At 43.5% G+C, this 23,478-nt stretch overlaps 1 protein-coding gene across 2 annotated transcripts; it reads right to left on the bottom strand.

Annotated features, from left to right (window-relative positions):
• Positions 1-190: 190 nt before the first annotated feature.
• Positions 191-20,507, bottom strand: IGSF10 (immunoglobulin superfamily member 10). Of its 2 annotated transcripts, XM_081007705.1 has the most exons (7): positions 20,378-20,507; positions 17,655-17,893; positions 15,845-15,974; positions 15,202-15,592; positions 7,852-12,234; positions 5,269-6,169; positions 191-3,388 (listed from the first exon to the last, which is right to left on the bottom strand). In XM_081007705.1, the coding sequence occupies exons 1-7, from the start codon at positions 20,450-20,452 to the stop codon at positions 1,480-1,482; spliced, it is 8,028 nt and encodes a 2,675-aa protein (XP_080863831.1). In that variant the 5' UTR covers positions 20,453-20,507; the 3' UTR covers positions 191-1,479. The 2 variants fall into 2 exon arrangements, with proteins under 2 accessions (XP_080863831.1, XP_080863832.1); XM_081007706.1 differs by lacking the exon at positions 20,378-20,507 and having other exon boundaries at positions 15,845-16,017; positions 17,655-17,793.
• Positions 20,508-23,478: the final 2,971 nt, after the last annotated feature.

Here is a 23,478-nt window from a genome sequence, read left to right as displayed (position 1 = left end):
AGTGAAACATGCATTCAGATCCAGGAGTGGAGCAGGTAAACTATATCTAGGTCTGGGCTGCTACATTTTGATCCTCATGTGTGTGTTTTTAAGCAGCCAGTAAGAATAAACCACAAGTTCCTATAGTTCAGACATACCAGGAAAAGGTATGCCATTTTGAGATTTCCAGTTAAATGCACATTTCTTAAAAGAGTTTTGAAGTATGGATTTTATTCAGGTCCCAATAAAGTAGCTAGCATCTTAAGCATGTAGGAAAAGGTTGCTAATTCTTGCTTTCCCTCTTGGAGGGATAGTGTCACACAACAGTTGTGGGCTTAGGCTGGTGGATCAAGATTTGTGCCATGTTAGCTGCATATTCACCTGTTCTGCAACAAACTAGATGCAGGGAATCATGTATATGCAGTCTATAATGCAGTGGGAGTTCTTGGCATAGCCTGCGGTCTGGGATCCAGAGTTCTCCTACTCTGACAGAGCACAGCCTTATATCACTAGAGTCAAAGTTCTATCCTATGTGGCACGTATAAACAGATGTCTTTTGCGGCTGCCCTAAGAATATACCTTAATTGACAGGCAATATAAAAATATTTACAATAAATAAATAAGGTACTCGGCGCAATTTCTTGGAGACAGCTGTATTCTGTTGGAGTAGACCAAAGGTTCTTTCTTTGCATCAATTTTTCAGCCAGTGCCTCCAGGTGCCCAGAACAAGCAAGAAGAAAAGTACACTGTCCTACTGCTTCCTCCTCAGTCTCTGCTCATGCATTGCTTACTTATTAAACTTAAAGGCACTTTATTCTTTTTATGTAAAATGTTTAGCAGCTGAATGGCAATTATACATCTGCACTTCTTTATATGCAGATCTGATTGCTTTTTTATTTTACAAAAATAATCCATATTTTCTTTAAAATAAAACACACACAACCCTATCAAACTATTTTCTATTGGTTCTTCCATTGCCCCACAAAAAAGGACTCCCGCGTGAAAGAACTAAATTTCAGTATTACAAAACTGGCAGCACCTTTTTGTTTAAAAACAACAACAATGGTAAGATAGATACAAAATATTCATATTTGTCCACAAGGTAAAGAACAGCCATCCCATTTCTTCTTTTTTCTTTACGTATCTTATATTTCATACTTCTTGTACTACTACCAAATGGGAAGTAAGAAACAACTTTTTAACAAACCCATCCTTGCACTAAATATTTCAAGTTATATTGCGATGCATTTGACTGTCTTTAGTCAAGATGTAAGTGCCTTAAGTTCTCAATGTCGCTTTAAAAATACCTCTAATATATTCATATCGGAACATGATACAATTTTTCTCCAAATCTTTCTGTCTGTTACTGTGTCTACTGTAAACTGAGAATCGCAATTTTAACGAATCTGACATGACTGCTTTTGATTAAACATATTTGAAAGCCAAACTTTGGCTCCTGATTAGCCTTTGTTATCAATTGTTCAGGCTGCATTTCTCGTCTCAGATAACTTGAACGTATGTTACAGTGGAATCACTGCCAAGCTGGTTCTTAGCCATGCACTTATAGATGCCAGCATCTGACAGCTTTGGATTCTGAATTACTAATGTTCCTTGTGGATGGAGAAGTTCACTTCCAGATGGCCGGCCTTTGCTGCCTGTGGAAAGTAATGAGTGGTCAGGCAGCTCCCATGTAATTTCTGGATTTGGTATTCCCAGTGCCATGCAGTGAAGCTGAACTGGTACCCCAGCCACTGTGCGGATATTCCTTGGCGGTCTGTTTGTAATCCGTGGCGGGTGTGCCACAATAATTACAAAAACAACTACCGTTGAATCACCAGCGTAGTTCTGAGCTTTGCATGCATAACTTCCTCTGTCATGTATGGTGGTTTCTCTGATAATGAGGGTGCCATTTTCTAGTAACATATATCTCCCATTAATCTGAGGCCGGTCTAGGACGTCACCATTGGGGACTGTCCATATTATGCTTGGCTTGGGGCTTCCGCCAGCAAGACAGTGAAGGGATAACAGTTCCCCACTTAAGCTTTTTATTGTTCCTCTTGGGTGGATAAAGATGGTGGGTTTCTGGCCAACTTCCAATATGACCAACTTTTCAATGTAGCCAACTTTATTTTTAGCAGCACACCGGTACTTGCCTGCATCTGCTTTGGAAGGACTGTAGATGACAAGGGTGCCATTGTCCCCCAAGAAGTAATGGAGTGTTCTAAAACCACTGGAAACCCTTGTTCCATTGGGTAACATCCAGATTATCTCGGGAGGGGGGTTTCCATCTACAGAGCAGTTCAAAAAGGCAGTTTTCCCAGCCTTTGCTATTACTTTCTCGTTAAATGGATTTCTGAACATTGGTCTCCTAAGCATTTCTAACACCTCCAGCTGGACCACCAATATGCTTTCTCCGCCATCGTTACGTGCCACACAGACAAACTCTGCCGTATCTGAAGACCTTACGTTACGAATTTCAAGAGTCCCATTTTTGTGTACTGTTATTCTACTCCCATAGTATGGGGCTGTTAAGAAAATATTGTCAGGCATAATCCACATGATTTGGGGTATGGGCGTTCCTTCAGCTCTGCAGTCTATTTGTTTCTTTGAGTGTTTTATGGCTGTTGTTTTAATGATAGTCTTGTTTGTATACAACCCATTGATGAGAGGCGGTTTAGAGATTACTTCAAGTTTATAAAGCCTTGTATCATCTCCACCAGAGTTGCGAGCAACACATATGTATTCTCCAGCATCTATGAGCCTCACCTTTGTGACGGACAAGGATCCATTAATGTGAAGAAAATACCTGTGATTGGAAGCTGAAATCATGTCATTGGAAGGCAACAACCAGAAAATGTTCGGCTTAGGTTGACCAGTGGTTTCACAGTTGAAAACTGCAGTGTCTCCTGCTCTGACTTTTGCATAGGTCTTGGAATTCTGCTTGATCCGTGGCGCCGCTGCTAGCACTGTTATGTGCACTTTCATTTCGTCTTTCCCAAGTGTGTTTTGAGCATAACACGTGTAGTCGCCCTCTTCAGCTATTCCCACCTTGTTGAAATACAGTGTCCCGTTGTCAAACAGAGTGTACCTACGAGACCTGTGCCCACTGTCATCTGCTTGCATCACGTTGTTGATCATTGTGCCGTCTGGCAAACTCCAAGATATCTCTGGTTCAGGGGACCCGGAAGCTTTGCAGTCCACTTTGAAGTCCTTCCCGTAAGGCACCAGTTTCTTAAAATACTGCTTTTGATCGATTTTTGCAGGCTTCATTGTCACGCTGACTTTCATTAGGATCAAGTCGTCTCCCATTTTATTCCTAGCCACACATATATAGTCACCAGCATCCTTTTCTGTGACTCTTTCAACAGCCAAGGATCCATTGGGATGCACATGGATTCGACTCCCCATTCTAAAAAGCAATGGAAGAAAGGAAAGGTATTTAGTCTGTTATACTTAAGAACAGGCATAGGCAAACTTGGCCCTCCAGATGTTTTGGAACTACAATTCCCATCATCCCTAGCTAACAGGACCAGCGGTCAGGGATGATGGGAATTGTCTCAAAACATCTGGAGGGCCGAGTTTGCCTATGCCTGCTTAAGAACATAAGAAGAGCCCTTCTGGGAGAAGCCAAAGGCCCATCTAGTCCAGAATTCTGTTTTGACAGCGGTCAACCACATGCCTATGGGAAGCCCACAACCAGAACCTTATATGCCAAAAAATACGGAGACCGTAACTGTAAAACTGCTGATTCTCAATGACATTAAAGACAAGCTAAGATATGAGTGCATTGAGTAGAAGCATTTGGAAGTTCCTTTGAGTCCTCTTCAGGAGTCATGAGTGGAGAGTACGGCTGCATCAAGCAACTCCTCCCATGGCAACTGTGCATATTGTGTGAACTTCTGCACAAAGGTGGGGGGGGGGCTACACACATAGATGTATGTGCAAAGGCTTCCATGTTGGCTTATATCAGAATTGTACAGGATTCCAGGTTGTGTGGAAGCCTTTGGAAGCCCCTCTCCCTCCATCTATAGGTACAGCTTGACTTGGTGGGAAATCTCCTTTGTCAAATGTAAGAGCGAACTGCAAGCCTACTTGTTCTTCATATGACATGCACTAGTTTTGGATCAGGAAAGTGCAAACATATCACTCCTCTGCTCATTCTGTTTGGAAGCCTTGCAGAGAGCTGGCAGATGTTAATTATGTGGATCAGACTCCAGGGATCTGCAATCTGTTTGGATTTAGATGCTTTGTTTAGGTCAGTCTAGAGATCACAAGATTTGTTACTGCCAAGCTCTAATATGGAAACCACTGGCTTCACTTAAGAACTCAATTGATGGTTAGTGGCCAAAATGTTGGGCAGAACTGTATTCCCATGAGTTAAAGCAAACTCGTCCAAAATAAAATAAAATAAAATACTATGATATTGATGCTGTGGAGCTGCAACCACCCAACCTAGGAATGAGGTTTTAATGGAAATAATACATTTACAAACAAGAGCTCATAGGAGCCTTGCTTGTCCCTGAAGTGGCTGTGGTGAAGACAGCCCTAACTGGACTGGGACAGTATGGTAAAATGTGCTTCAACCCTTATATCGTCAGTCTCATTCTTAAATACTGTAGCACTGTACTGCTCTGGCATCTAAAGGTGCAGTCCAAAGCTTCCACACCTGTTAGTGGAGTTTAAAGGAATGCCAAGACCACAACTGCATCTGCAGTCGTGCCTCTCACAGCATCTGGGTAGAAAGGTCAGGGCAATGGCTGGCGGCTGGCAAGAGAGCTGACTTAGCCAGCAGAGTTGGCTGAGAAACACTTCCATCAAATTCAACCACTACCACTCCACAGCCTGGTGTAAGGAGGGTTTGGATTGTTCTGCAAGTCACTCAGCAAATGACAGCTCGACACCCCTCATACCAAAGTACCAGAGCAGCTCAGCAAAGGGTGTCAATAAATTCATTTGTTTGATTCAGCCCTCTTTGACACAAAGGCAGAACAGTTCATTTGTCCCAGAAGCTTTATCGTTCTCCTCCAGCACAACACTATCCAATGTGAAATCCAATGGTTACAATATACCGTACTTTTCCGTGTATAGGACTAGGGGTTTTTTTTATTATTAAAAAATTATATTCAAAATTGTGGGTCGCCTTATACATGGATACAATCTCCCCCCATTTTCTCAATTTGGAGCCCCCCAAAATAGGGGGCGTCTTATACATGGGGGGCGTGTTATACACGGAAAAATATGGTGGCTAATCAAGCAAATAAGTAATGCTGCGATTTTCACGAGACCTACCTGTGCCACTGATCAACAACAGCTTTTGAAGGTAATCTCCATATTATCTTGGGTCTTGGCTCCCCTGTAGCTGAGCAGTTCAGAAGCAACCTGTCCCCAAAATTCAGCTGAGTCAGTCTTTGAGATGAAACTGTGATTCTGGGGACTGTGTCGCTATGTTCTACCTGAATGATGACCACTCTCCTCTCTGAGCCAGTGGAGCTGGTGGCTATGCATTCATAATTCCCACTGTCAGAAGGGCTGATATTCCTGATGTAAAGGGTTCCATTAGGGAAAAGGAAAAATTTGCCATTTATATACTGCAAAGGCTTCACCTCTGTTCCATCGAAGAGAACCCAGTGAACGTAGGGCTGTGGGTTTCCTTTGGCAGTGCAGGGCAGCTTCAAGCTTCCCCCAATATTCTCCAACATACGTTGCTTCTTCTCTTCCAGTATAATGGGCGGCGCAGCAATAACTTGCAGCCTCACTGTCATTGTATCTGAACCAGCTGCGTTGCTTGCTGTGCATGTGTAAATCCCTCTGTCGTAAACACTGACTTTCTTTATCACCAGCGTGCCATCTGCTTGCACAGAAACAGCCTCATTTCCCATAGAAGATTCTGAGATGTAAGTTTTGTTTGCAAGGATCCATGATACGGTAGGAATGGGACGGCCTTCGGCAGTGCATTTCAGGGCTGCTGGCTTGTCAGAGTGAACAGTAATGATTTTGGACCTCCCCTCCAGGATTCGAGGTGGATAAGTCACCACCGACAATGTGATAAGAAGCCTGTCGGAACCATGCTGATTGGCAGCCACACAGAGGTACTGTCCGCGGTCCTGGATGTTGACGTTCTGGATGGAGAGAGTCCCGTTGGGAAGAACCTCAAATCTGTTATCACGCTTGTGTTTTGACGCATCAACCCCTAGTTGAAAGAGATGGAAATAAAATTAGCCTAATCTCTGTATTAAAATCTTACTTTTTTGATTTGCTTGGCAGGTCAAATGGTTTTTATTTTGGTTTTTGTACTGCATTTCTATTGCTTTTGTGCTTCATCCCTTTTCTAAACTTTTCATCCTAAAAACCCCACTTTAATAAACTACCGTATTTACTCGAATCTAATGCTCACCTTTTTTGCCCAAATTGTGTTGCGAAAATTAAGGTGCACATGAGATTCGATGGCACATTTACATTTGCCAGCAAATACTTTTTTTGGTTTCAAGGTTCTGAAAATTGAGGTGCACGTTAGATTCAATGGCACATTAGGTAAAGGTAAAGGTACCCCTGCCCGTACAGGCCAGTCTTGACAGACTCTAGGGTTGTGCGCTCATCTCACTCTAGAGGCCGGGAGCCAGTGCTGTCCGCAGACACTTCCGGGTCACGTGGTCATCGTGACAAGCTGCATCTGGCGAGCCAGCGCAACACACGGAACGCCGTTTACCTTCCCGCTGGGTAAGCGGTCCCTATTTATCTACTTGCACCCGGGGGTGCTTTCGAACTGCTAGGTTGGCAGGCACTGGGACCGAACGACGGGAGCGCACCCCGCCGCGGGGATTTGAACCGCCGACCATGCGATCGGCAAGTCCTAGGCGCTGAGGTTTTACCCACAGTGCCACCCGTGTCGAGTAAATACGGTAATGTCAAATTATCCTTTCGTATGTAGAGTTATATAGTAAGTAGAAGTAAAATGTAGGTAAGTCATCAGAGTTGCAGCCCTGCATCAGAATAAGAACATGGGGAGCTGCCTTATACAGAGTCAGACCATTGGCTCATCTAACTCAGTGACTGGCAGTGGCTCTGCAGGCAGCAGCCTCTCTCAGATGTTTCTGGAGATCACAGAGGTTGACCCTGGGACCTTCCACATGCAAGGCACATACCCTACTGCTAAGTAGGGCTGGGCGATATCTGGTTTTCAACATGGTGATATATCCCCAGCAAAATATCATGATATATCAGTCTGAAATAAGGATGGAGCTATGTAGAGGCACTGGCTGGCTTCACAGTTTCTCCTGTATTGTCATTTTTGCATAGCGCGCGCGCGCACACACACACACACACACACACACACACAGATAACGATTTGTGAAATATTGCCAGGTCAAAAATTACAAAACCAATATCACAATACGGACTTCAAACTGGTTTGGGGTGATATATTGATATATTGCCCAGCCCTACTGCTGAGTTATGACCCTTACCCAATACTGCTTTTCAAGTCCCACGGAAGAAGAAAGGATTTCTACAACTGTGTTCAAAGGCATGATTGTATTTATAAAACCACATTTCCTCTAAGGAGCTCAGGGTAATACATGCGTCTCTTTCCCCCCGCTCTCCATTTTGTCCTCACAATTGCCTGGTGGAGAAGGCGGCTATTGCAGAGAGTATGGCTGCCCCAGGGCCACACACTTTTGAACCAGAGTCCCCCCAGTCCTAGCCCAACACACGAATCTCTACAACACAATGGTTCTCATTGCACCCTCAAAACCCAACCCTAGGGCTATAAGCATTCTTAAGATATTAATACTGCCCACACTATATCCTAGCTTGTATCTTGTGTATATATAAAAAAGGAAAAAGAAATATTCCATGTAAACTTGAGAAACGTACCTGATGATACCTTGGTCCAGTGTATTATTGGCCGAGGGTTCCCACTGGCTTCGCAAGGGATGAAAGCATCTGAATTAGCCAAGACCGTAAACGCTGCCAGTTTCCCTCCAATTATCCTGGGTCTTGCCCCCCTGCGTTGGTGGAACAAATCTAAGGTTATCTGATTGGTGGTAGCGACTTCCTGGTCTATGGTCTTCTCAGCCCAATTCTTCACCTGATTGTTCTTATCCTTCGTCCACAAAGGAGTATATTGAGTGGAGCTCTGTGGGGACTTAAATCTGCCCAATGTGCTGACCGTGAAAGTTTTGCCACTTTCTGCAGCCTCCTGCCAAGACAGTTCCCCCTGCCTGGGAGATGCAGTGGTTGGTGTGATAGCCGGCATGAGCGTTGTTTGGGGTGCTAATGGGCTAGGAGACTGTGTGCTGGGGTATCTTGCATTAGTAGGAGTTTGGTTACTTATCTCAGTTTTAAGAGAAAAAGCTGCTTTTGTTGTTTGGCCTTTTTTGCTAGCTTCCCATCCTACAGTCTGTTCTGATTCCTTATCAGCACCCACTGTAGTAGCCAGAGTTAGTCTGCTGGACTCTGGTGCCCGTGTTACCAAGGATGTGCCTGGTATCGCTGAGATTGTGCTGGCTGTGTCCAAGAACGATACAGTGAGTGGGATCACAGTCACAGGTTTTTCAGAAGACGAGTTACCCACTGCTATCTCAGTAGTGACCGTATTTTCGGTAGGGATATTCCTTATCTGAGTAGCTGGTGTGGATTTATTCTCTGCAACTGTGTCAGTTGTGCCAAGACTGGGCGTCCGTGGTGTAGTTCTAATGGCATCCATACTAGTGGATTTTGAAAACAGTTCATCTGTTAGGGGGCTGGCAGCTTCCCTTATGCTTTCAGCTGTTGTTAAAGAAGGAGAAGCCGTGGGTTTTTTGGACACCGTAGCAGAACCTTTGCTGAGAATGATGTTTCTGTATGAAGACACGGGGTTTTTCAAAGGCCTTCTCCTCCTCTGACCCCTCCTTCTGCCTGGTCTTAACGCTCTGAATCTGGCAACGTTAGTTTTAACACGGACAGTAGTAGTTGGAAAGAGAATTGGTAGGATGCTGGTGGCGGCATCTGTTTCTTTTCCTAGAACAGTTGTAAGATTGGAGGCAAAGGCTGAAGATGGCAATTTTGCAGCATCAGGCGATAGCAGGGGGACTAGTTTTACTACCATCATGTTGTCACTGGTGGGTTGAATTAGGGGATCATCAGTTCGGTTCTCAGTCTTTGAAACAGCCCTTTTATATGTGGGTGATGTTGTGTATGCTGGCATTGGAACTGTAGTTTGGAGAGGCAAAGCAGATACTCTAGGTGAGGGTTCTCTGCTTGTTTGCAACTTGGGTTCCTTCTCCAGTAGCTGCTTTTGTGCACCATTGCTTCCAAAGAAATTATGCAAAGGAATTCCCCCTGTTGAAACAACGGAAGAGGCCTTAGTTCCAAGAGCGGAAAGGGTAGATTTCATAACCAAAGGTGACATGGCAGATGTGGTTTCCATGCCAGTCCTGGGACTATGGATAGTCGCTGTTGGGAGTCTGATGCTAAATGATGGGTTTGCGTCGGTGATTCCTTGTAACGCTGCAGCAGATTTTGCTTCTCGGTGCGATACAACTTGTGTGCTTTCAGGATAGAAGGGGATTGTTGTTGAAGTTGTATGCTCTTCAGCTGCAACCAGTTTGCTTCTTGAGAATGCCCAAAACTGATTTGCAGTTGTTGCTTCTGGGTGATGAGTTTTATATGAAGTGGAAACAGGGGCTTGAGAGACAGTCTGTTCAAGAGATTTTTTGGGAGGAGATAATGCAGGTGTGCTCACTTCTACAGGAGGAGGTAGAGTTGTACTTGCTTGAGCAAACCGTGATTTAACAAAAGCAAATCTACGACCTGCAATGTTGGAAATACGGCCAGGTCTAATTATTCGTCTTCTATTAGAGATTTTTCTTCGTCTGCTATACTGCCTGGGGGGGAGTGGTGGGTTGTGAGTTGTAGCACCCCCGACTACCTTAATCTGCTGGTGAGTGACAATGGTTGAGCTTGAAGGTAACCGAGGCACTATTTTTTGTGTACTGTAAGCATGCATATGACTAAATACATCATCATCAGGAATATTGGCTGTCACTAGAGATACCTGGTGATTGGATTTCTTTGATACTTTCTCAGTTGCCTCTGTAAATAAATCAGGTTTTTCAGTATTTTTGTGGGTAGCTGCAGACAGGGTACTCTTGGTAATATTCATTGCTGGTGTAATTGTTGGTGTGGCCTTTAGATGCAAATTGTTTCTCCCAGATGATATCGAGCTCTGAAAAGTACTTAAAGCTTCTGTAGAAGTACTTGGTGGACTATAAGATGGTGTTGTTAATGGCTCCATGTTGGTAGATAGTGTTTGAGATGCTTCGAGAGAAGTTTTTTCAAGTTTAAGTTCTGAAAGTAACTTCTGGTTCTTGGGTGTCTTGTAATTCATAACCACTGGGCTGGTTACTGGAGTTGTGGTTTCTGTAACCATGCTGGATGTTGCCAAAGAACGGAAATCATTTGACATGCTTCCAAATTCTGCTGTCACTACATTTCCAGAGGCTTCTCTCAGAGTGGATATCGCAGGTCTTTTAGTTGCTAGTAGAATAAATCCTTCCTCTGGAAATATATCATCTCCAGATGTCTCTTCCAGATTTTCAGAAGTCTTTGAGGACAACAGAACCTTTACTGTTGGTTTTGCTGTGGCGTTTTCTTGCTTTCTTGGAAAAGTGGCTTTTTTCTTCGTTTTTTCCAAAAATGCTGCCCAGCGCAATGGATCAATTCTCCTAGTGGAAGGATCAAATTGCCTCAGGCGCCCTCTAAACCGTTTGTTCGTCTTGTCCTTGTTGCGCCTGTAAATCTCTTTGCGATTGGCACTGGCTTTGTTCTGCGTGGGCTGATTTATATATGAATCTTTAGTGGGTTCCTCGCTGCTTACTTGGGTTTGCCTGGCAGATGAAGGATTTTGAGGTTTGGTGGTAACTTTGTACTCTTCATTGCCAGATCCTTCTGCTGCTTCATCCTCTAGCTGAATATCGAGTTTTTGTGTCCTGTTCAAATTCCTTTCAACTACTACTTGGTAAACCAAAATATCAACGCCATACTTATTAGCAGCGACACACGTGAAGTAACCACCATCCCGGTCTGTTGTTCTTTGTATTTTTAATGTGCCGTTGTGAAAAAGAAGCTTGTTTTTTGAAGAGTGGTGAAGAACCATGTGGTCAGGTAAGATCCAGGTAACAGGGGCATCTGGGGCACCTGTAGACGGGCATGGAAGGTGAAGTGTGTCACCTAAAAATATGGAAAATTGAGGGCCGTTTAAATGGCTGTGTTCTATATAAGGATCTATCACAGTAATCCTAACAGTCAGGACATCAGCATCAACATAATTGGTTCCTATACAGTGATAAACGCCACTGTCAAAATTATCTGCTGCACGCAACATGAGTTTTCCAGATTTTTTTATCACGATTCTCCCATCTTCACTAATATATGGTGCTCTAATCTTGCTCCCATCTGCTAATACCCACTCAATTACAGGGGTAGGGTCTCCAAGCGCTTGGCAGTCCAGTTCCACAGACCCCCCTACTAAAACGGTATATTCAGTTATTGTGGTGTTTTCTTGTAAGATCATGGCCCAGTTTTGCCGTTCTGATTTTGGGAGATTCACTGGGAGGGCAATTTGAGCATTTGTGAAATACTGGATGTGCAGAGTGTTGAGAGTGGTTGAAGTCCTGTCCAGCTGCAATGAAACTTGTTCCTGCATCAACCAGTAAGGCTCAGCTCTCATTTCAGCTTCTACATCAGTGAATAGCTCGTCATTTCTGGAGTCTGTTTGCTTGTACTTATAACTGATGTAAGGCACTTCTGTCAATAACAGTTCCCTTTCCAGTTTTAACGGAGAATCGCTGTAAAGGGCCAGGAGGCTCCACAACTGCTGAATATACTCGTGGTCAATGCTACACACAAGGAATGTTGACAAGGATACTTCAAGTACTGTGGTGTTGTCGATTTTGTTTAGTGTAACTGGAGACATCTTTGCAGGCTTTTGCACATTGCAGATCAGGTTTGCTCGATTTCCAGCTTGGTCTGTCATGTTGAATACCATGGATCCTATGGGAGCCATAAAATCTCTGGGAGAAACTGACGTAAAGCCACCATCATCGGGAGCAGTGATGTTTTTCAATTTCAAGGCTGGGTCTATAGTTGGCTTAACACAATTAAAATCTGAGGGTTGCATGCTGCTTAACTGCTTGCCTTTAAAAATTCCAGGATTGGCACACAATGGGCATTGCAGAACACCAGAAACACCTCTGTCTTTTTTGCACTTGACAACATCTGGAAAGGAGATAGAAACGGTAAAAATCATTTTTGCTTGACTGATTCACGCATAAAAGCAACAGGTCCTGTTATGCTGATAGATATTTCTGGTGTCCATGAAATATGACAGACCTCAGTCAGCAATCATTTGGATCTGTTTAGGAGCCAGCCAGTACAGTAATTGATGATTAGCCATGGTTACTACAGAATGGGAAGGAAAGGAACCAGAACAAGGACAAAGGCCTAGGACTCAGCCCTCAGAATGAGCACAGGGGCAAGAGGATGCTAGATGTAGACATTAGAAAAATTAAACAAGAACAGAGAAGACAGATTTGGGTAAGGCTACAAGTTTAATGCCCATTGCCCAAAGTTTATGTTGGAATCTGAACTTCGGTCCTGTGTTATCTCTAGTTCCCATCTTGCTTCAATGCGCATGTTCTTGGCCCTAGATTCCCCCCCCCCCTTTCTAAAGGGCATGCGAATGCATAATTGCATTCAGAAAACTGTTCGTTCCTTGCCCACCACCAGTCTAGCAACAAAATAGTTCCCAATGATAGAAAATATCTACTCTCCCACCCCACTGGTTAGGAATGCTTCCACCATGGGTTTCAAATTATTTCAAACAAGAGTTGAACATATCATTTTTAAGAGGTATTCCATTTTTCTACTTGGTATTGTAATTGGAAATATATTAGAACACGTTGTTGTTCTATCTGTTACTCATTTATACAAGTTTTTGCAATAAAAACATATGCTGTAGGATCAGAACAGTAACCTATCTGTGGTTATATCTTTAAACGGCGGCAAATACATATTTGGGGGAGGAATTTTGCCAGACAGAGTTTTATTTGAGATTGTTCTATTTTATTCATTTAAAGTTTTTGGCAGCTCCATAATGTGAAGTTTGTAACACAAGCTTCTTGCCACATACCAGAGAAGGGGGAGGAAGTTGCATTTTTCTCTTATAACTTTGGGATAATATAAACAAGAGAGGAACAAAGGCTGGATTCCTGTGGAAGTTCTATGCAAGAGCTGTCAAATCTCTAGACCATTTTGGTGAAAATTCTCATTTCTGTATTATCTTTCCAGGGAATCATTTGTCAAACACATCTTTTGGTGAAGCAGTCCAGGGGGAAAATCCCTTCTGTTTACAATTAGTTATGAAAACAATGGATTCAAATATAGCAAACTCTACTGAGAGCCAGTGTGGTGTAGTGGTTGAGAGCGGTAGTCTTGTAATCTGGGGAACTGGGTTCGCGTCTCCGCTCCTCCACATGCAGCTGCTGGGTGACCTTGGGCCAGTCACACTTCCTTGAAGTCTCTCAGCCCCACTCACCTCACAGAGTGTTTGTTGTGGGGGAGGAAGGGAAAGGAGAATGTTAGCCGCTTTGAAACTCCTTAAAGGGAGTGAAAGGCGGGATATCAAATCCAAACTCTTCTTCTTCTTCTTCTACTGTTCCATTAATAAAGAAAATGTGACTGACTCTGCAAACTTGAAAGTGCTCTAATGTAAAATGAAATACATTAAAATATTCTGTATTTATGATCAAGAAGGCTGCAACATTTTCTTTAATAAAAATTAATCTGGCATCAGATTTTTTAGTGAATACAAGTACTGATGACAGTAAAACTGTACAAAAACTAGGTTGCAGGCACACTTGAGGGAAAGCTTCATCTAATGTGCCAGGCGTGATGCACTCAAGCACAATCTTAAAACAAAATCCATGTGCTTTTTCAGAACCATCAGCCTTGCGTCTGATCAACGTAAGATTTATTTAATCAGCTGTTAGCCCTAGTGGTTAGATTTTATTTGAAGGAGGATGTGGTCTCTCAGATTTTCTTTTCTTTAAGGTATGCGATGCTATGCTGAAAATCCTAACAATTATTGCGGTGCTGTGATTCCTGGGCACTGAAAATTGAAGTGCTGGCGAGAATTATAATAGCTTAAAGGAGACCTCCGGCAGTTTGAGGTATTTTCTTACACATGTTCTGTGGGGAAATAGCTGGTTAAGTAGCACTGCCAACAGAACCAATGGCCCTTTTGAGGAAGAGTGGGACACAGGTGGCGCTGTGGGCTAAACCACAGAGCCTAGGACTTGCTGATCAGAAGGTCGGCGGTTCGAATCCCTGCGACGGGGTGAGCTCCCATTGCTCGGTCCCTGCTCCTGCCAACCTAGCAGTTCGAAAGCACGTCAAAGTGCAAGTAGATTAATAGGTACCGCTCTGGTGGGAAGGTAAACGGCGTTTCCGTGTGCTGCTCTGGTTCGCCAGAAGCAGCTTAGTCATGCTGGCCACATGACCCGGAAGCTCGGCCAATAAAGCGAGATGAGCGCCACAACCCCAGAGTCGGTCACGACTGGACCTAATGGTCAGGGGTCCCTTTACCTTTACCTTTACCCTCTCAATATGAAGTAGAGAGTGTAGCTATTGGGAGAAAAGGAATTCTTATTGGTGGTCCCCTTGTTGCAGGACAAGCTATCTGGGTGGGGTGGGGGCTCACCTGCCACCTACATTAATGCATTTTCAACAGCAAATACTTTTTTGTTGTTCTCCCAAGCCTTTTAACATAATTGTATCTGCTTTTAACACCATTTAAACATTGATAGCAATATTTCAGTCTCTGCTTTTATGGTGGTGGGTTGTTTTTAGCCCTTAATAATAGTGCTTAGACTATTGGACTATGGCTAGCATGGTGTTTTATTCCTTGTCGGTGGTTCTGCATTTTTGTGATTTCTGATATCAATGGTATAATATGTTCTTAAATTGCTTTAATGCTATTACATTATGGGATAACTGGCACATAATACAATACACAGAGTAACCGCAAAGGCTTCAAATGGACTATTTAACAGCCACATGAACCTCCTACTATTTTTATTTTTTATTTTATGGAAACCATTTTGGAATCCTTGTCAGAGGAAGGTAAAAATGCTTCCAGAAATAAATGCAAGTTGAGTATATAAATAAAAAGAGAATATTTGATACCTGGCTGCCGTTCCGCCCACTCACCAAACCATTTCATTTCGCAGTCACAAGCCCAAGGGTTCCCGTGAAGAAAGAGGCTTTCTAACTCGGACATATATATGAAAATGTCTCGAGGCAGAGAAGAAAGCAAGTTGTCAGACAAGTAGATATGCTTTATGGAGGATGTTTTGAACATCTGGAGGTAGCAGAAGGTGACAAAAGTGTCCGAGTGAAGCTGCTTGAGCAAATTTCCTTCCAAGTGGACTAGTTTCAGTGATGTAAGGCCATAGAGAGCTTTGGGGTTTACAAATTCAATTTGGTTATGATCCATGTGCAACCGTACCAAACTCATTAGACCATGAAACATGCCTGCTTCAATAACTTTGACTTTGTTATAGCTCATCTTCAAGACCTGTTGACAGAATAATAATAATATTTTAAAAATTGAGCAAAATAGGAACACCATCTGAAGAATAAAAGTCAACCATATTCAAATGTTACATTAAAGCAAGGGGGAAGTTGGTTCAGCAGTGAGAACAACTTTTAAAACTGAAGTTAGGCTGTAAACCTGCACCCATAGTATGTATGCTATTCGTTTATAAAAGGGCCGAAGGTAAGAATTTGGCACAGAACCAATGATGGATAATTCCCGGTTCATTCTTACCTGCAACCGGCGCAAATCAGAGAATGTCCTGTCTTGAATTGTATGTATCTGATTACTGTGCAACATCAACAACTCCAACTTCTCCAGGCCAGAAAAATCTGTTTCAGTCAGTTTAACCAAACTGTTGTAACTGTAACAAACATTTCATTCCAGATCTGGGTTTAGTCAGTCAGCTATAGTTCAAAGGCAAAACAAACAAACAAAAACAGAGTCTCTCTTTTGCAAATAAGCAAATAAATTTTAGTTAAAACTTGCCATGTTATTTTCAGAATAGCTTTATCAGTACAGTGGCAGATGGAAATTTGTAGGTATGCGCACCCCTAGAATGAATGTCTATGACTTGTGATTATACAGGTTACTTTATTTACTTAAAATAGATATATTCCACTTCCCTGCTGGAGCTCCCAAAGCACAGCAAACCAACAACTTTCCAAACTATATAGTAGATACTCACAAATTCACAATGTAAACAATAAAATGCTATCAAGCTTTCCATGAAGCATACCTCCTAAGTCATCAGCAAAGACCCTGGAATAGTTTAGGCAGGGTTTATACCTTAAAGCCTAACGTCTTAGTGCTCTTTAGTATTCACAATAAGGGTTCATGTCCAGCTCTAGTTATCTGTCACAGTGACTCCTTGCTAGCTTGCAAGTTTCAGTGGAAGTAGTAAGAAGGTCCACTGGGCAGAGCCAGGGCCTCCCCTCACCAAAGCACTGTCGAATGTAACCTGCACTGTGAACAGGGTATTGAACCTGCATTGACACAAGTCATTTACTGAATCCAAATCAGGCACTGGTGCCTTCCCCTGCAATCTTACTCTATGCCTATCCCTAAAGCTACCTATAGTGCAGACAGGTAAGGAGAGTTTGCATGAGTATGGAGGTCCTGCACTACAGGATACAGAAGCAAATGATCAGTGCAGACCAACCATTTTTGGTGTCTCCATCTGCACTGGTCATTAGAGGCACTTGCAACTAAGAACTTTTACTCAGAACAGCTTATTTCCTTCTCCCTCCCTATCTATTTTCCTTTGGTGCTGTCCATTTTTAGAGCGTAAATCTGAGGGCAGAAACATTTTTTAAAGAAGAAGTGACTTGTAAGCCACTTTGGGAGCTTTTCTGGCTGAAATGCAAGGAGAGGAAATCTTTAAATAAGTAACAGCTCCCCAGACCTTTCTTCAGTCATACCATACCTATGGTATTCGATAGGATAACCCTGAGGCTTTCATCGGAATACTATACTTGGAGCAGCCAGGGCAGCTAAGCATCATGGGACCTGCAATTCCCATGACACTGAGCTGCCAGGGATGTACTCTAGCTATTTAAAACAAAAACAAAAACCTAGATACCATTGCTTCTGATAATATTGTGGCTGCATCATAAGAGGAGAAGTGCATGAGCCTCAGGCCTATTGTTGCTTCTGTATGTAACGCTAAAGCATTGCTTAGTATCACATCCAAAACAGGTACAAGGCTGCCAGTATGAAAAAACAACAAAACGGGAAAGAGAGAAAACTCATGTGATGACAAACACACAGACGGTCCACCCTGTCATCATAGGCAAGTTCAAACTTGGTTAATGTCTCAGTCGATCAAATGAATCAGAGCTTAATTCAAGTGAAAGTTGATACACGGATTGGCAAGGAATGAAGCAAGGTGGTCTTTGATCTCTTCCAAGTCAATGAAATGGGGCTTCACGGATAAGTGTGTGCCCCAGTTAAGTCTCCTATGGCATGTTAGTTGTAGCAGGTGGGGGCAACTGGTTCTCCTTACCGCACATTACAAATTCAAGCAATATTGTTGTAAACCTACCCTAAGTTGATGCGCTCCACATTTGGGGAGATTTGTGCTGGGATGGTAGTGAAATACCGGAATGTGCAATGTACTTCAGTGGGTACATAGCAGGCGCAGTGCTTAGGACACGCACTGCTGCGAGGAAAAGCGGCCCAGCAGAACCCAAGCAGAAATCCTAGAAAACAGGGGTTGCGTCTTCCTGTTCCTTCCATCCTGCATGGAGACCTTGACGCAACAGCAAGTGTGGACAAACAAAACTGTAAGGAACAGAACACAACACAAGTTATCGTGTCAAGATGAGACGTCACAAATTTGTATCTTTGACCTCAGGACTTGTTTAGAATAAAGCCTGCTTTAGAAACAGTACAGGAAAGGTCCTTCTTATTATTTTTTTTTAAAAACACACATGCAACAACTCTGCAGGGGTTTCTTGTTTGTTTTTTAAGAAAATAACATTCCTTCGCAGCTTCTTTCTTTTAGTGAATGTGGGGAGGGGAGAGAGTTCGTGTTGACAGGTATTAAAAACTGAAATCTGACACGCTACTGAGTCTATTGTTCCAAATAAATAAGCCCACTCTTTCATTATTTAGAGTGTTCATAAATCTGTTTGTGGTTTGTCTTTGCCAAAAAACACGTTGGGTCCTTCTTTGCCAAGTAATTTAGGACTCAGAAAAAGAAAAAAAACCAAGAAGTTTAGAAGATGACTGTGGTGGTTAAGAAAGCTAATAAGCTATGACAGGACTGACAGCAGTTAAACTTTATCCCACTTTCTCCATGGTTTTTAGATTTTACAAGCAATGCCCCCTTCCTCCTCCTCCTGTTTTGCTAATGCTGCAGAATCAGAGCAGAGTTCAACTGTAGATTAAAGGGGCACTGAGTAGTCTTATATTTGAATAAACAGTGTTTACTGTTTGGCTAGGTTAATTTTAGATTAATTAATATTTTGGAAGTAAATGCTAGATTTCCAGTACAGAGTCTTGAGTCAATACTGAGCATTCTATAGCGCTTTTGAATGTACGAAGCACTCCACTCCTTAAGAGTAATACATATTGAGTAATTAATTTCACAAGCTAGCATAATAATTGCAGAATCTAGAAGGTTAGAATGGTGGATTCTATTGCTCTAGCATGCTGCAAATGCTTAGGGAGTGTCAGGGAGAGGCAGCTTCAAATCCCTACTCCGCTTTGCCAGCCCTCTAGGTGACAGTGGGCCAGTCACCCACTCTCAGCCTAGCCAACCTCATAGGGGTGTTGTGTGTGTAGGGGGGGGGGAGAAATAAGGTATTTCTATCCTAGCTTAGAGGGTGGTGTGAGATGAATACTAATAATAATAATAATAATAATAATAATAAAATAGATAGGGATGTATGGAAGTGAGAGCTGGACCATAAAGAAGGCTGATCGCTGAAGAATTGATGCTTTCGAATTATGGTGCTGGAGGAGACTCTTGAGAGTCCCATGGACTGCAAGAAGATCACACCTATCCATTCTTAAAGAAATCAGCCCTGAGTGCTCACTGGAAGGACAGATCCTGAAGCTGAGGCTCCAATACTTTGGCCACCTCATGAGAAGAGAAGACTCCCTGGAAAAGACCCTGATGTTGGGAAAGATGGAGGGCACAAGGAAAAGGGGACGACAGAGGATGAGATGGTTGGACAGTGTTCTTGAAGCTACCAGCCTGAGTTTGACCAAACTGTAGGAGGCAGTGGAAGACAGGAGTGCCTGGTGTGCTCTGGTCCATGGGGTCACAAAGAGTCGGACACGACTAAACGACTAAACAAAAACAACAACAGAAATGATTGCTGTTTTTGATTCCAGCCCCTCTCCTCCCCAAATCTCTAATAAGGCATAGTGAGTTCACGGCAGAGCCCAGATCTTACCCAGATCCTATCTCATTCCAGCTACAGTAGCTTCTGCAAGGTGATCAAGTTTCTCAACATTCACCTCACAGACAAGAGAAATTTGTCGCTGTCCTTTTGCAGACAGGGTTGCTGATTGTCATTACGCACGGACATTGTTGGGAGATCTGCTCTTAATTACTTCTTTTCTCCCTCTTCGTGCATGTGGTCTGCTGCATGAAAGGAGCCGGCGGCTGCATGCACAAAATAGCGATTGCGTAACATGACCAAAGGGATGCTTGGCCGGGGAACAAGAAAAAGTCCGGCCGGCAGCCTTTAAGTTGTCACCAAAGTTCATCCTCCTTGGAGCAGACCCATTGTGTGCATAATAGACAGGGCTGACTTAGGTCCATTAATTTCAGTGCGTCTAGTCTAAGTAAAACCCTTTGAAAACAATGAATGACACCAATGGCATCCTTCCTTTTGCAGTTGCCACCCAACTTCTTTCAGTGATAAGCCAGGCTTCTGGAAAGAAATCCATAGCACCACACCATTTAAAAAAAAAATGCACCACAGCAATAAGAAGCAAATAAATTACAAATAAAGAGCATGCACCCCCCAAGTAAGTTCTCCAAAGCAGCCTCAGAAATAATCTCTACTCACTTGCAGGCTGCTGTAGCAGCAACCCAAAGTTCCCCACACATTTAAACAAAAAAAACCCCACGTTTATTATGGCATAAGCTCTCTCGGACTAAAGTTCCCTTTTATCAGATGCATTGAAGGGTTGTGCTCAGTTGACAGGTGGCCTTTTGCAGAGTCCTTTAGGAGGGGGGAAAGGATGGCGCCCACCGCCACGAACCTGAGTTAAAACCAGCAGAAAGAGAGTAGAAGGGACTGTCCTTACCTGCGCTGTATTCCTCTTTCTTTCTTCCTCAATAGCCCTCCATCTTCTCCTGCCGCCCACCGAGATCCTGCTCATAAATGGAGAGGCAAAAAGTTCACGAGCTTCCTAAGGCTGCGAGGGAGGGAGAAGCCGCCGCAGAGGTGAGAGGATGGAAGTTTGCGAGGAACACCAGAAACACGCCCCCCGGCCCTGTTGTGGCGCGAGGGAGGGAGAGAGGGCTTGGCCGCCTCGCCAAGAGAAAAACGGAAAAGCCTTGGCGCGCTCCGCTCGCCGGACCCTCGCCAAGCGTCTGGGCTTCCCCGAATCGCCTCAAAGAGAAATGTGGAGGGGTGGGGTGTCCACTGGCCGGCTCTCTCTTTCTGGGCTTGCTCACACGCCCCCTTCCTCCCAGCGACGGGAGATGGAAGGGAGCGCGGAGGCGTCGCCTGCAATGGGGGGCTCCTCGCGCGCTCCAAAGCCTTTACGCTTCGCACGGGGCGCCCAGCCGAGCTCTGGGTCTTTCCCCCGCCGAGGGCTTTGTTGCCCCTTTGCGCCCGCTAGCCTGTTCCCGAGAGCAGCCTCCCGCTCGGGTCGTCTTCCCTTTGCGCCGGGTGTGAGAGGGCGTAAAAAAAGCAAGCGCAGAAAATCTAAAGTGTGGTGAGGGGACACCCCGGCCAACCTATTATCAGAAGGGTATCCCCTATGATGGACCAGTTATCTCAGCCTCCTCATCTCAACCCTTTAATTTTCCCTCCTCTCAACTGGTTCCCTCAGAGATGGGGGACCTTCATGGGACAAAGGGCATGGGTGTAGGTGGCTAGAAATATTATTGAAAAGCATTGGAAGTACTCAATTATCTGAGGTACTGCTCCCGCCCCAGCAGAAGCCTGCCCCCTCCCCCTGCAATATCCCAATTTATGGGACATTTTTATCTGTGATTTCCCAAGAGAAGCTCAACAACTTTGCCCCCCTCCTAACAAAGAATCCCGGCTGTGCCTGCCCTCAGGGCTTACAGCCACAGGGTATTTCAGCCAGAGATGTGCTGGATTCTAACCCTGTTTATCCCAGTAGATCTTGCTATAGCAGTGGTGTCCAAACTTTTTTCAAAGAGGGCCAGATTTGATGAAGTGAAGGGCCACGAGGGCCGATCAAAGGGCCGACCAAAGATGTTGACCTTTTTTAGGATTGAATTTGTCGAGGTTTTTTTTAGGATTTCACCCCAGGAAAGAAACTGCCACAGGGGCCGGATTAGACCAACTAGCTGGCCGGATTAGCCCCCCCGGAATGGACTTTGGACATGCCTGTGCTATAGGATTGCCCTGGGGGCAGACTTTGGTAATCTTTCGTAATATGGCACCCTGTTTGAAGTCATAATTTGGCTCCCCAAAATAGGATCTTCTCAATATTGTGCCCACTTGGCTCTGTGACCTGTGGGGGGGAACCACTCGCAGCAGCACCCTAAATCCAGTGATGCTTGCTCCCTTATTAAGTTTTCCCATTTGAATCATTGGGCCTTACTTTTGAGTAAACATACTTGAGATCATCATCACACTGTTAGTTTTCCCAGTTCAACATTCTCCCCTTTATATAATCTGACTATTCAGGTGCCAACAAATTTAAATGTCTTTGAAAAAGCAATCTCTTCCCACTCAGCAAATATTGAAACTTTCTGTTATGGCAAGCCAGGGCTGGCATTTAGCATTAGGCAGATTAAATCAGTTGCCATGGGCCACAGATTTTAGAGGCTAATGATTTTAGCAAACTTCCACCAATTAAATTGTGTCCTATTTTTGTTTGCTGCTGGGATGATGCTATTTTGCCTTTTCTGCTTCATGTGCCAAAATATATTTGGCTGGCTCTCTTATATCCTTGCTTTCCTGCCTGCACTATAGCACTAAAACTCTTGTCTTCACGAGAACATGTTATTATGAGGTCCCCATTTGCTTGCTTATTTACTTTCTAAGTACTCTAGCCAATATTTGTTTTAACAATGGAAAGGACATTTTATCAATGAAGAATCAAGTTACTTTTTGGGTTCATGTTTGTAATGATCCATCCGATGCATTTTTTAAAAGGATTCTGGTATCCTCTGGTTGAACCTTATAGATGTTTACCCATTTATTTTCCCCTCTTAATCACCGGTATTTGTTAACATTTTGGATATTACTCTAATCACTTTATAGCCTTGCTTTTAAGAACTGCATGTACAAATTTCAATGCAAGCAAACCTTGAGTCTAAAACTGTTGTTACACCTAAAAAGCAGAAAGTTGCTCATGTGCATTGTGTTAAAAAAAGTTTGTTTTGCTAGCAGTTCTAGGAACTTTTTACATCCATATGCACAGTACAGCATTTTAAAAGGGTGGTAGTATTTCATTTCTTTGGATGAAACTTTTAAGAACAAATGTAAACCCACAGTAATTCCTAGGGAGTAGAATGAATGGGGTAGAAAAAAGCCCTTCCTTTTTACACATCCACACCCCCTAAGTTTCTGTCAGACAGAATTGGAGTCAAATACTATTGAGACTTGGCAGTTGACCCCACAACATCAACCATCCAATTCCAGCTGGTGTGTTCCCAGTATGCTTTAGAAACTCCACTTGGCCCAATTTAGAAAGACTTCTGTAGAAATGGCTCCCGACAGGGCCGGCTTTAGGTTTGATGAGGCCCTAAGCTACTGAAGGTAATGGGGCCCTTTATATGTCCAGCTGTCCTATGTCGACAACAAATTGTCACTGTTTTTTGTGCTTAATATATGCTATATGGTAATGGGCCTAATAGGTTTCTATAGTGATTTTATTTGTTTTTTTTATCATATTTTGGAAATGTACATCCAGTTTTTTCCTTTAAATTTTTTTGGGGGCCCTCAAGAGAGTGCGGCCCTAAGCTATAGCTTGTTTAGCTTATACGTAAATCCGGCACTGTTCCCACAGATCGTCAGTAGCAACTGCAGCAGCAGTAACACCAAATTTAATCATGCTCCCAATTTCAACAGGCCCCACAGAAGAGAGAGGGAGAGAGAGAGAGAGAGAGAGAGAGAGAGAAAAGACAGAGTGACAAAGCCCACTGTCAACTTTTCATTGGCCTAGTAGAAAGCTTGCCAAACTTTTTGGGCCAATGGGCA

The sequence above is a fragment of the Podarcis pityusensis genome (genome assembly GCF_964106645.2).
Source record: "Podarcis pityusensis genome assembly, chromosome: 5".
In the NCBI taxonomy this organism is placed as follows: domain Eukaryota; kingdom Metazoa; phylum Chordata; class Lepidosauria; order Squamata; family Lacertidae; genus Podarcis; species Podarcis pityusensis.
Note: the sequence above shows the minus strand (reverse complement) of the source record. Positions and strands in the feature narration are given on the sequence as shown.

Excerpts from the sequence above, each read along its gene's own strand:
- IGSF10 (XM_081007705.1), bottom strand. The coding sequence starts at position 20,452 with ATGAGCAGGATCTCGGTGGGCGGCAGGAGAAGATGGAGGGCTATTGAG. Across the intron at positions 12,235-15,201 it reads GTGGGCGGAACGGCAGCCAG|ATGTTGTCAAGTGCAAAAAA; the intron begins GTATCAAATATT and ends TCTCCTTTCCAG. Across the intron at positions 6,170-7,851 it reads CTGGACCAAGGTATCATCAG|GGGTTGATGCGTCAAAACAC; the intron begins GTACGTTTCTCA and ends TCTTTCAACTAG.